The sequence below is a fragment of the Cibotium barometz genome, chromosome 1 (assembly GCF_041138505.1).
Source record: "Cibotium barometz isolate CiBa-2024 chromosome 1, ASM4113850v1, whole genome shotgun sequence".
Lineage (NCBI taxonomy): Eukaryota > Viridiplantae > Streptophyta > Polypodiopsida > Cyatheales > Cibotiaceae > Cibotium > Cibotium barometz.
The window spans coordinates 59,451,793-59,464,187 of record NC_141046.1 but is presented as its reverse complement, the minus strand read 5'-3'; the positions used below and the strand labels follow the sequence as shown (position 1 = coordinate 59,464,187).

Here is a 12,395-nt window from a genome sequence, read left to right as displayed (position 1 = left end):
TGCAGATCCTAACTTGTATCTCTTTTGGGAACGCGGTTTGGTCACGTTGATCATCCTTTATGTGGATTACCTCATTCTCACTAGTGGTCATGTGCAGTGATGAAGGTTGCCTTGTCAAAGGAGTTTGAGATGATCGACTTAGGATTACTCCACTTCTTCTTGGGATTAGAGATCTGGTAGACCCAGAGGGGGTTCTTTTTCTCTCAGCAGCGGTATGTTCATGAGTTGTTTGAGGCCTTTGGGATAGAGAACTGCAAGCCTATCACGTCACCGATGGACCTGAACATGAAGCTTATAGTGAATGATCTTTGTGAGCCAGTTGATGCCTCTCTGTATCGAAAGCTGGTTGGTTCATTGATCTGGTTACTGAACACCAGATTAGACTTGAGATTTTCTGTGGGGCTATTGAGCTCGTTCATGCAAAAGCCTTTGAAGTCTCATTGGGATGCAAGATTACAGATCTTGCAGTATCTACAGATAGGTATGAAGGATCTTGGACTCTTCTGCGACACTGGTGGAGGGGAAACAAAGGACCAAGTCCAACTCCAAGGCTGGAGTGACTATGATTCGGGAGGAGATCTAGACACAAGGAGATCTACATCAGGCTACAAATTTACCCTTGGCTTAGGAGCTATATCATGGAGTAGGAAGAGGCAGCCAACTATTTTGCCTTGTCGTCTACAGAGGTAGAGTACCAGGTTGCTTATGGTGCCGCTTACAAGGTTGTGTGGCTGCAGAGGTTACTTGGCAAGATTGGGTTTCCATAGAAGGAGCCCACCATCATCCAGTGGTGCGATCCAATGGTGCGATAACCAGAGATGTATTGCTATTGCTCGGAACTCGGTCTTCCATGCCCGAACCAAGCACATAGAGATAGAATATCACTTTGTTCATGAGAAGATTTTAGCTGGTGACATCTTTCTTGTTTATTGTTTGACGACGGAGGACAATGCAGCGGACCTCTTCACGAAGTCTCTACCTCAGGGCTATGCTCCGGCAGCACTCCAGCTCACTGGGGTTGATTCCACATCTAGGAGTTGAGAGCAGTCATCTCCTGTCTGTACATTACACCAGGGCCTCTGTTGTGGGTGTGCTCGCCCAATTTTGGTGTTCCCCATTTTTCCTCACTTTCCATGTATTTTTTCTATTTCAGCTGTCACCTTGTGCTGGCTAACTAGTGGAGTTGCTACCCGAACTGATTCAATACTGGCCGACTGAGTTATTGTTGGTGGCTGACTATGTTTTTTTACTGGTGGTGGACATCTAGGTGCTATCGGCTTGTTTTGGGCTGGTCGACTAGCAACCTGGGTTAGCAATCATCTCCTGTCTGTACATTACACCAGGGCCTCTGTTGTGGGTGTGCTCGCCCAGTTTTGGCGTTCCCCCATTTTTCCTCACTTTCCATGTATTTTTTCTATTTTTCTAGGTGTGGGAGGGCTGTCAGCTGTCACCTTGTGCTGGCTGACTGGTGGAGTTGCTACCTGAACTGATTCAATACTGGCCAACTGAGTTATTGTTGGCTATGTTTTTTTACTGGTCGTAGACATCTGGGTGCTATCGGCTTGTTTTGGTCTGGTCGACTAGCAACCTGGGCCATATAATATGGCCCTTACCCCCCACACTTGTCATTGTACCATTTCAGGATTTTTCTAGTGTATATACAAAGTTTATAGAGCTTCTTTCTCCCTCTCTCATCTACGTTTTGCTCTCCACAGTAGTTGTCTTCATTTTTGTTGTGCATTCCGACATGTGTGTGTGTGTGTGTGTGTATATATTATATGTATGCATATGTATATGTATTCACACACACATGGGATCCCCAATTCCATCAAATTTATTCATCATCTTTGAGATGTTGATTGGCTTTGTTTTGCCTAACTCTGAGTCTTTAGGTATTTTACTTATGGAAACCTCTCTTCTCATTTCAAACACCATCCTTGGCATGTATTTTGCTACATATTCATGTCGTGAGGGAACATAAGGAGGTGGTTACATGATACCCTCTATTTTAGGGTATGGGAGCCACACATAGGAATTTCACCCGGCTACCAACATACGCACACCATACTACTCACCACACATGCACCCACAAGTACCACAAGGGTATTAGCCACTTTATAGGCAATGGACAAGTTGCAGGACAAACCCCACAAGTTATTCGCTCTGCCAACTTGAGTGAACACCTTGCTTTGGTAGAATTGGGAGTCACAAGTTGAGTCACGATCTTTGATGTCCATGGCAACCATCGTCCCTGATCCTGAGTGTGAGCTTGAAGGGAAAACATTGCACACTGTTTTTGTCTCGCAGGTCTAAGGTGTGCGGATGGCAGACTATGTGCCCACCTTCACGCGAACACATCCTTAGTACAACGAACCCCACAAGTTAGTCGTCGCTTGGGTAACTTGATTGGAACACCACTGCACAGCTTTGATAGAATTGGAGTTGAGTTGCGGTCTTTGATGTCCATGGCAACCCTTGTCCCTAATCGAGAGTGTGAGCTTGAAGGGCAAGCATTGCACGCTATTGTTCGCCGCCGCAAGATCGTCGAAGAGGAAGTGCCAAGACGATTGAACGATGACGGTCTAAGGTGTGCGGATGGCAACCTATGTGCCCACCTGCACACGAACACACCCTTAGTATGAGATGTCTCAAGAGGATTTAAACCCCTGACTTCCCGTAACAAGTCCAAAGCCATATCCACTATGCTTATGGAGTTGGGGACAAGGCAAACATCTTGACATTGTAAAAGAAGCCATATAAAGAGTACTTTTATTAAGAGTGTTCTATTCTATTAATTAAAGTGATGGTAACCCCTCAACTTTTTTATAGATGGCCATGGCAAAGCATCTCAGCATGCAGACAAAAAGCTAACTACAACACGCTCGCTCTCGGTCGACTCCAAGGTCCTCATAAGGATACGCGCAGCATTGATTTTCTGTGGTTGTTACCACGTTCAATCCCCATAAAGTTATCTTCTTCTTGTTCTTTTTTCAAACGTTTTTTTTTGGGCAACCTTGTGCGCACTCTAATCGTTGGCGTCAGAGATGCTACCATGTGCAACTATACTAAGCATGCTAGAGGAAGTGAAAAACAACAGCAGAGCAAGAGTGCTATGGTGGTGATTGGGAGATGCTCATCTTAGAGGAGCCACTCTATTCAAGCAAAGTGCAAGGCAAGTATGAAGTTTTGTGTTATGCAACACTAAAAAAACACACCCATTGTCAACATTGAAAGTAAATAAATAATTGGCCCTAAATGGGAAAAGGGCCTCTATCGTTCCCTTATGTTTATAAATTTAAGAGGAGAGCCATATGTTGTCAAAAACACAACCCCTCAGAATTCTAGTTATTTTTTATTTACTTGCACACAAACAAAGAGTGACAAAAGATGATTTAAAGATTATTATATTTCTCGGTGTAATGCATATAATGACCACTCACATCAACCGTGACTTTACATTAAGCGATCTATGTCAAAGGGATCCAAGAACCCATTGACAACCACGGCCACAATCTGTCATTACTTGTGAATGATTTGTACTAAACCAAGGACAAGAGCTTTATGGCTTTCCCTTTTCATTACTTGTCAATGATTTATGAGCTCTACCCTAATCCATGCAAAGGCTCTCTCAAGCCACTGAGCAGCATTCCATATTGCTCATAGAGATAGCAGTTTGCACCTCGTGTGTCCAGCAAACTAATACATTACATATTGCTCCAAAAGAAGGTTGTCGTTTGCACCTTGTGTTTACAAGCCAGTGACTCACTAAGCTTTTTGGCTTTAATTGTGAATGATTTGGACTAAACCGAGGACAAAACTTTATGCCTCACACTTCTCATTTCTTGTGAAATGGATTGTGAATGATTTGGGATTCAAGAGCAAGCCATATGATTGACTTAGTGTACATCTGGTTGCAGCAAATATTAGATCTGTCCTAATAAGCTATTTAAAGGCTCTCTCAAGCTACATAGCTATTGAGATATAGAGCTCATCTAGTGAGGCGGTGGACACTGATGACCCGCCTGGGGGATAGGCTGCCCACACTTACACCACTGGCATGGTTGGTGAGATAATGGGTGATGCTGCCAGTGGGATGATAGGCTGTGTGACAGTCATTCTAGAGACTGGCATAGTTATAGCGCCAGCTTATTTAGTTGGGTTCACACTATAGAGAACCCTAGTATTTGGTTGAGTACCTTTTCATATTGTGTGTACTCTTATCTTTGTATAGTGTGTGTTGAGTGTTGAGTGAAGAAGAAGAGGATTTGCAGTCTCTCACCTTGTGTGTTCTCTTTTAGGGTTTTGTGAGTGTGTGTGTGCGCTTGCAAGAGCTCAAGCTCCCTTCTCCCTTGCATCTTTTCATGGTATCAAAGCTTGGTTCATGCTAAGGGCTGAGCTGCAAGCAAGAGAAGCACAGGAAGCGGTACGACGATAAGAGCTTCATCTACTCTTCCCTATTCGTGTTGGTGACTACACCCTTGTCGGGAGCTCTACGGGAAGCACCGACAAACGATCTCTGATTGAGGAGCTTTCTTCGCGGGAGTAAAGCTATAGGATAACTTTTTGTTCTATCGGACGGCATTTTTCGGGCCAAAAACGCGTTTTGGACACGTTACGACCTTCGTTTTTCAGAAAGCAGGCGATCTCGAGCACTGCGGGTAAGTCATCGATTCTCTGCAGCAGAACTCTGCTTTAAGAACTGCAGGAAGACAGATTGGTTGTGCAGACATTGTGTGTGCTGCAAGGAGGTCAACAGTTGCCATTGGGTGTATGTATGCACATTGAGGTCACTAGTTCCGCTGCAGAAAATACAGCAGTTTATGCAAGACAAACCAGAGTGCTGTTTCTGGTAAATTTGTGTGTCTGGCAAGATGTTAAATGATAGCATAGACCAGATTGTTGCTGAGAAGCTTGATAAGAATAACTCCCATGCTTGGAGGTTCAGACTGACAAGGGTTACTGGGACTATATAGAAGGTGAGCATGAAGAGGCACCGGAGATACTGGAGATCAATCCGACTACTGCAGATGTGAAAGAGTTCAAGGATTGGAACCAAGGAGCCAGAAAAGTTATTTATTGGCTCTCTATCAGTATACAGGACACCATGATTGGGCACATACAGGATGCCAAGTCCCCCAAGGAGGCATGGGACACCTTGGTAAAACTCTATGAAACAAATACCAAGGCACGAAAGATACAATTGAAGAATGAACTTCATACTGTGGAGAAAAAGAGTATGTCTGTGAATGACTATGCATTGAAGATAAAGGGTATTGTGGAATCCCTTGTATCTATTGGTGTTTCAATAGACGTCTTGAACGCCTTATATTGTGACCCGAGACCATGATGATAAGCTGGAAATCTGTCTACGTGGTCTCGGGTCACAATACAAGGCGTTCAAGACGTCTATTCAGACTCGAAAAAACATTTCCAATTTTACAGATTTGGTGTCTGTTGATTATAGAAGAGAAGAGCTTGGGTGAAGACCATCAGTCTTCACAAAACAAAAACAGTTAAGAGTAACAAGCCTTCTACACAAGTTCAGGAAGAGGACGAGGTAGAGGAGGCCGTGGTTGGACGAGGTAGAGGAGGCCGTGGACGTGGCCAAGGAGGTGGCTAAACAGGTAATCAAAATTATGGCCAGCAGCAACAACAATAACAATCCCAGAATCCACAACACCACCAACACGCAGGTGGAAGAGGCCAATTCAGAAACACGGAGAGTCAAAGAGGTCGTGGAAATTGACAAAGGCAGCATAATGATACACGTGGATGCTTTTATTGCGGTAAGCCTGGACATGTGCAAGCAAATTGTTATAAGAAGCAGGGTGACATGCAAAATGAAAAATTACAGTAAAATAACTATGCATCCTCGAGTAGAAACAATGAGGATAATGAAAGGTTATTTGTTATGCAGCATGTCGTTAATGCCATGTCTGAAAATATTGAAGCAGCACATAAAGATGATGTATGGTACGTTAATTCAGGTGCTTCGAACCACATGACAAGTCATGGGGAGTGGTTCAAGGAGATGAAAAATCTTGAAAGACCAAGTTTTGTGGAAGCAGGGGATGACACTGCTCATCCAATTGCCCATGTTGGAGATGTGCCATTGTCTATGCAGGATGGCAAAGTGAAGTACCTTGCAGATGTACTTCTTCATATTCCAAACATAACAAAGAATCTGATTTCAATTGGCCAGATGATTGAGCAGGGTTTGCAGGTTCGGTTTAACCCTGATGGTTGTTGTTATGTTGTTGAAGACTTTAAAGACAAGTGTAGGTTGGTTGCAAAAGGCAACAGAGTGGGCAGAATGTTTACATTGAATGTAAACATGCCTGAAGTGAGTGCTGCAATGTTTGCAAAATGGTTCAAGAATTGTTGCAGACACAAACATTTGGCATAAAAGAGTTGGACATGTGAATGTGCAGAGAATGAAGTCTATGCAGACTAAAGGAATTGTAACAGGGCTGCCAAAGTTTAAAGTTGAAGGTATACAAAAAATATGTGAAGCATGCCAATTTGGAAAGCAAACAAAGCATGTATTTTCACGTAACAGATATGTGAGCAGAAATGCACTAGATGTTGTGCATTCACATGTATGGGGTCCTACAAAGACCATGTCTATGGGAGGTTGCAGGTATTATGTGACATTTATTGATAACCACACAAGGAAAGTGTGGGTATACTTCATGAAGGAGAAGGGTGAGGTGTTCACTCATTTTCAGAATTTCAAAGTTATGGTTGAAAAGCAAACAGGGAAATATGTAAAGTGCCTAAGGTCAGATGGAGGGAGAGAGTACTTCTCCAATGAGTTCTCTGAATTTTTGAAGAAGAATGGTATTCGGAGACAGTTTACATGCAGATATACACTCCGCAGCAAAATGGAGTTGCTGAGCGGAAAAACAGGCACATTGCTGAGATTGCGCAAGCATTGATGGAAAAGAAGAATATGCCGCATAGCTATTGGACTGAGGCTGTTTCTACAACAGTTTACATCAAGAACAGGACTCCAACTGCAGCCATACATGATGTAACTACAGAGGAGAGGTTTACTGACAGAAAACCTGATTTGTCTCATCTGAAAGTCTTTGGATGCATTGCATATGTGCATGTGCATGTGCCAGATGAGCTAAGAACTAAGCTGGATCCAAAAGCTGATAAGTGTGTGTTTATTGGATATTTCCTTGAGCAAAAGGGATACAGGTGTTATAACCCTGCTACACGTGAGTTGAGAGTAAGCAGGGATATTGTTTTTGATGAGATGAGCAGCTGGTATGCTGCTGAAAAAGAATCTGTTGGGGCTGATGTGAGTGGAATGGTTGCACAGAATGCAAGTCAACAATCACAGTCCTTGAGTGGACCAGGAGAGTCCTCATCTAGTGGTTCAGTTGATAGACCATGGAGTGGCAGGCTGCGTCATAATACCAATCCTGCAAATGTGATTAGTACATCACATAAAGGCAAAGAGAAAGTGGTTGAGCCCCTTAGTATGCCTGACATTTCTGCAGGGCATTCTCATGTTGATGAAGAGTCTAGTGACTCAGAGATGAGCCTTAATGAGGAGCTTGGGATACCAGCTATGAGAACACCTGGTGTAAAGAAGGCTATGGAAGCCATGAATGCAAAGCTGCGAAGATCTGGGAGAGTGAAGAATCCTGTGCAGAGGTTTACCTATGATGGTTATGTGGCACATCACTATGCATACATGGCAAAAGTTGTGCAAGTTGTAGAGTCCACATGCATTGATGAGGCTGTTGGAAATGTGTGTTGGGAGAAAGCTATGGATGAGGAGATGGATGCACGATATGAAAATGAGACTTGGGATTTAGTGCAATTGCCTAAAGGCAAGAAAGCCATTGGATGCAAGTGGGTGTACAAAGTAAAACATAACAGTAATGGAAGCATAAGCAGGTACAAGGCTAGATTGGTAGCCAAAGGATATGCGCAGACATATGGCATTGATTATGAGGAAACTTTCAGCCCAGTTACCAAGATGACAACAGTGAGAGTTGTGATAACAGTGGCTGCATCAAAGCAATGGTCTTTACATCATATGGATGTAAAGAATGCATTCTTGCATGGGGATTTGCAAGAAGAGGTGTATATGTTGCAGCCACCTGGTTATGAGGATGTGTCACCCCGAGCATGTTTGTAGGTTGAAGGCCTTGTATGGCTTAAAACAAGCACCAAGAGCATGGTCTGACAAGATTTCTGAATATCTTGTCACTATTGGCTTTAATGTAGCCAAAGCAGATTTCTCGCTGTATATGAGACACAGTGATAGAGGGGTTGTGCTTGTTATCTATGTAGATGACTTGATCATTACGAGGAACCATAATGCAGAGATCTTTGATGTAAAGATCTTGCTTAGAGAGAAGTTTGAGATGAAGGATCTGGGAGAGCTCAGATATTTCTTGGGCATTTGATTAGGTCACCACATGGTATTGGATTACTGCAGAGACAGTATGGCTTGGACATGTTGTCCAAGTATGGTATGACAAGCTGTAAGCCTATCTCAGTGCCATTGGATCAGAATGGCAAGTTGAGTGCAGATTCAGGAGAGATTTTGGAGGATCCTACTATGTATAGGCGCATCATAGGAAGCTTGATCTACATGACGATCACCACGCCTGATTTGAGCTATGCTGTTGGGTTGGTGAGTCAGTTTATGCAGGTTCCTCTCGGAAGTCGCATTTGGATGCATTGAGCATACTGAGGTATGTAAGGTCTAATTTGCATTGTGGACTATTTTATGAAATTGGGACATGGGTACACAGATGCTGATTGGGCTAGTAGTATCTCAGATAGAAGATCTACTGGCTTCATGTTTTCTTTGGGGAGTGCTGCTGTGACTTGGAGCAACAAGAAGCAGCCTACGGTTGCTCTATCGAGTACAGAGGCCGAGTACAAAGGTACTGCTATGACAGCATGTGAGGTAGCTTGGTTGAGAAAGCTACTTGCAAATTTGGGTCTATCAGTGGATAGACAAGTTGTCATTTTTTGTGACAACATTAGTAATATCCAGTTAGCCAGGAACCCAATTTTTCATGCTCACACAAAGCATATAGAGATCCACTACCATTTTGTCAGAGAGAAGGTTCTGGTAGGAGACGTTAACCTTGTTTATGTCAGCACACAGGATCATGTCACTGACATCTTCACCAAAGCATTGGGTACAGAGAAGCTCTGCAGATTTAGGGCTTCGCTTGGTGTACATGAGATGGAGGAGCTCGAGGGAGAGTGTTAAGATATCGAGCTCATCTAGTGAGGCGATAGACACTGATGACCCGCCTGGGGGATAGGCCGCCCACACTTACACCACTGGCATGGTTGGTGAGATCATGGGTGATATGCGACCAGTGGATGACAGGCTGTGTGACAGCCATTCTAGAGACTGGCATAGTTATAGTGCCAACTCATTTAGTTGGATTCACACTATAAAGAACCTTAGTATGTATTTGGTTGAGTACCTTTTCATATTGTGTGTACTCTTATCTTTGTATAGTGTGTTGAGTGAAGAAGAAGAAGATTTTCAACCCCTCACCTTGTGTGTTCTCTTTTAGGGTTTTGTGAGTGTATGTGTGCTTGCAAGAGCCCAAGCTCCCTTCTCCCCTGCATCTTTTCAACAACAGCATTTCATATTGCTCCTACAGAAAGTAGCGTGTTGTTTGCGCCTTGTGTTCAGCAAACCAGGAGGAATACAAAGAGGATGCACTGATATACCATGTCCCTTTACCTCCCCCCTTGATGACACGTCACTCCTCCGAACTCTCCCTACTTTTTCTTTGACCTTTCCACTTCTCCCAACTCATAAAATGCTTGCACTTCTTTCTTTAAACTATCACAAAATCTGTCTTTCCACTCTTCCCAACACAACTTGCAGTTCTTTCTCTAAAGTACTTGTTCACCCAATCCTTTAATTTCCTCAACCATCATGTCTCTAATGTTCTTTTACAAACAAGGCATGGTAAAAAAAAAGACACAACACTCTTTGATTAGCAACTTAAAACTAAGCAATCAAAGAAAGTAATATATACACCTGTCCACTTCAAATCCCAACTATGATTTATATAAACATTTCTCAATCATCCACACCCCTCTTGGAGTCTTGGCAAAAAAATACATCCACAATTTTCATTTTTATGAACCATGGCCGAGATGTTCAACAGCTTGCCCACCATCAAAATGCTAATCCCAACTGTCCAACTTTTGAGGCATAGCATACAGAATTAACTCGTTCACCCATGCCATTTGCGAAAGCCTTACATAAAACCCCAGAAGTGCAAGACTCAAAAATCATTCGTGCCCGTCTATGGACCTCGATTCACCAATAGGGAGCATACAAAGAGAACTAAAAAGACTGTTGAACAAGTGGCATGTATCAATGAGAAGTGAACCACATTTAGAGAACATTGAGAACTTGTTCAAGCCTTTCTTAAACAGAAGGAAAAGCCTTCATGTGTGAAGGAGTTATATCCATACTTGAGATGTACTTGTCACGTCAAATACTTAGTACATTCCTATGATGCAGTTTTTTAGTATATGGATGCCAAGCCCATGAGCATGACAGGCCAGGGAATCATGATGAGGTGGAAAATACAAGGCCATTATTGTAAAAACAAAAAAGAGAAGCCTTTTTAAGAAGCAGGTCTTCTTGCTTAACCAGCCACTCCGATATGATCAATGATGACAGAAGCCTTGGGCCTTCATACATTCAAAGGAAGACGTTGTATGACTTCAATCCTGGAACTGCAAAAATCACTACCTATAGGACCTATTTGATCTGCTTTAATCTGCACGTTAGATTGGGTCACATATTTATGTATCTCAGCTCCTTAAACCCAGAGTATTTGCATGCAAAAATTGCACAATGTGAAGTATCGCCTTCACAAGGCTGGCCTGCTATGAATGCTTCAGGAAAAGACTCTATATTCTCTTATAGAGACCATAATCAATGAGTTTCCAAGTTGACAGGCTCACTTAAAACATACTTTGGAAGGTCGTACTTGGCACCTGCACAAGTATTATCATAGTTGAGCATATTTGAGTGGCATAGCAGGCAACAGCAACAAATAATTAAATGGGACTTTAAAATAACCCTACCTCTTTCATCGTAGCAGGTCGACATATCTTCTGAGGTGACAATAATGCCAGCACTATCCACAATCACTTGGGCAAGACTCAGATCAGCTTCTGATGCTGCATGAAGGGCATCCCAAATTTCTGCACAAGAAAAGCAGTTTCTATAAATGCCAAAAGTTGAACGTTCTGTAAGCCTTAATTTAATAGAAGACTCAATTTTACATGTATGCAAATGCACACATTTTTGCATCTACAAGCCTACTGTTCCCAAATGTGTAAGTGTGCTCAGGTATGATGCAAGTTGAGAACATGCACAACCAATTAGGCTCAGGCCCCCGAGTGCCCAAAGCAGACGATGCCTGATGATGACTTTGATGATGTAGACAATGCTGCTACACTAATGATGATGCTTCTGCTACTGATGCTTACACTATATGTTGTCCTAACTGCTACACTGATCAGGGATTAAGACTGTTCCTGCACAGGGTTAGCCATAGCACGAGCGTGCACTGGCATTCCCTTCTGCTAAACTTGATGACCAGGTCATCCTTCCTCCATGCATTTGACTTTGAACTGCTACTGCTTTCTGACTTTGACTTCTACTGACTTAGATTGATGTTTTTAGTTTGAACACCTTCACTCCTGATCTCCACTTCCAAGTCTTTGGTGAAGAACACAGCATCTGTTCATTGTTGTCCCTATGCCTGCTTTCCCTTAATCTTGACACAACAATGGGTCACTTGCCGGAACTGATCATGCCTGTTGCTAGGCCTTTGGGACTGATCTGAGGGCTTACTGAGGTATTGGGTCTGCGTACCTACCCTCAGGGATTGCTTCCTCTAGCTTCACCTGTTTGCAAACCACTCCATCTACTACCTTGCTGCATCCTTCCTGCTGAAACTCTACACCTTCCTTGGGACATAGCTTAGTGGGCTGAGCCTGAATGCTCTAATACCAATGTTGCATGCGCAGAAGCCTTGCTGTACTAATCCACAGTCTTAAGCATACTTAAGAACATTAATGCTAATTAACACACGGGCTGAAAACACCAACTCATATTCGCTGGACACACTTCACCGTCTTTCAGTAAATTTTCCTACGGTGGTGGCTTACGGCTGAGGGACCATACGAGTTCAGCTATATTCAGGACACAACCTCTCCCGTACCTGTAACCTCTCCTGCTCCAGTGCTAGCTCCTGCTCCTCCAGCCTATTTCTGAATCCAAGTTGCCATACCCACATCCCGTGACCGGGAATTTGACGTGTGGATTTTCAAGATATCTCAAGTCCAGATATCATCATATCCGTATT

General features: G+C 43.1%; 1 protein-coding gene across 1 annotated transcript in view; it reads right to left on the bottom strand.

Moving 5' to 3' along the window:
* Nucleotides 1-10,445: 10,445 nt before the first annotated feature.
* Nucleotides 10,446-12,395, bottom strand: part of LOC147642246 (uncharacterized) — a 40,014-nt gene continuing 38,064 nt past the window's right edge. The window contains exons 3-4 of the mRNA XM_086804377.1: nt 11,107-11,226; nt 10,446-11,016 (exon numbers count right to left, since the gene is read on the bottom strand). Coding sequence (XP_086660503.1) covers nt 10,955-11,016; nt 11,107-11,226 — 182 coding nt within the window. The 3' untranslated portion in view covers nt 10,446-10,954. The remainder of the gene's footprint in view (nt 11,017-11,106; nt 11,227-12,395) is intronic.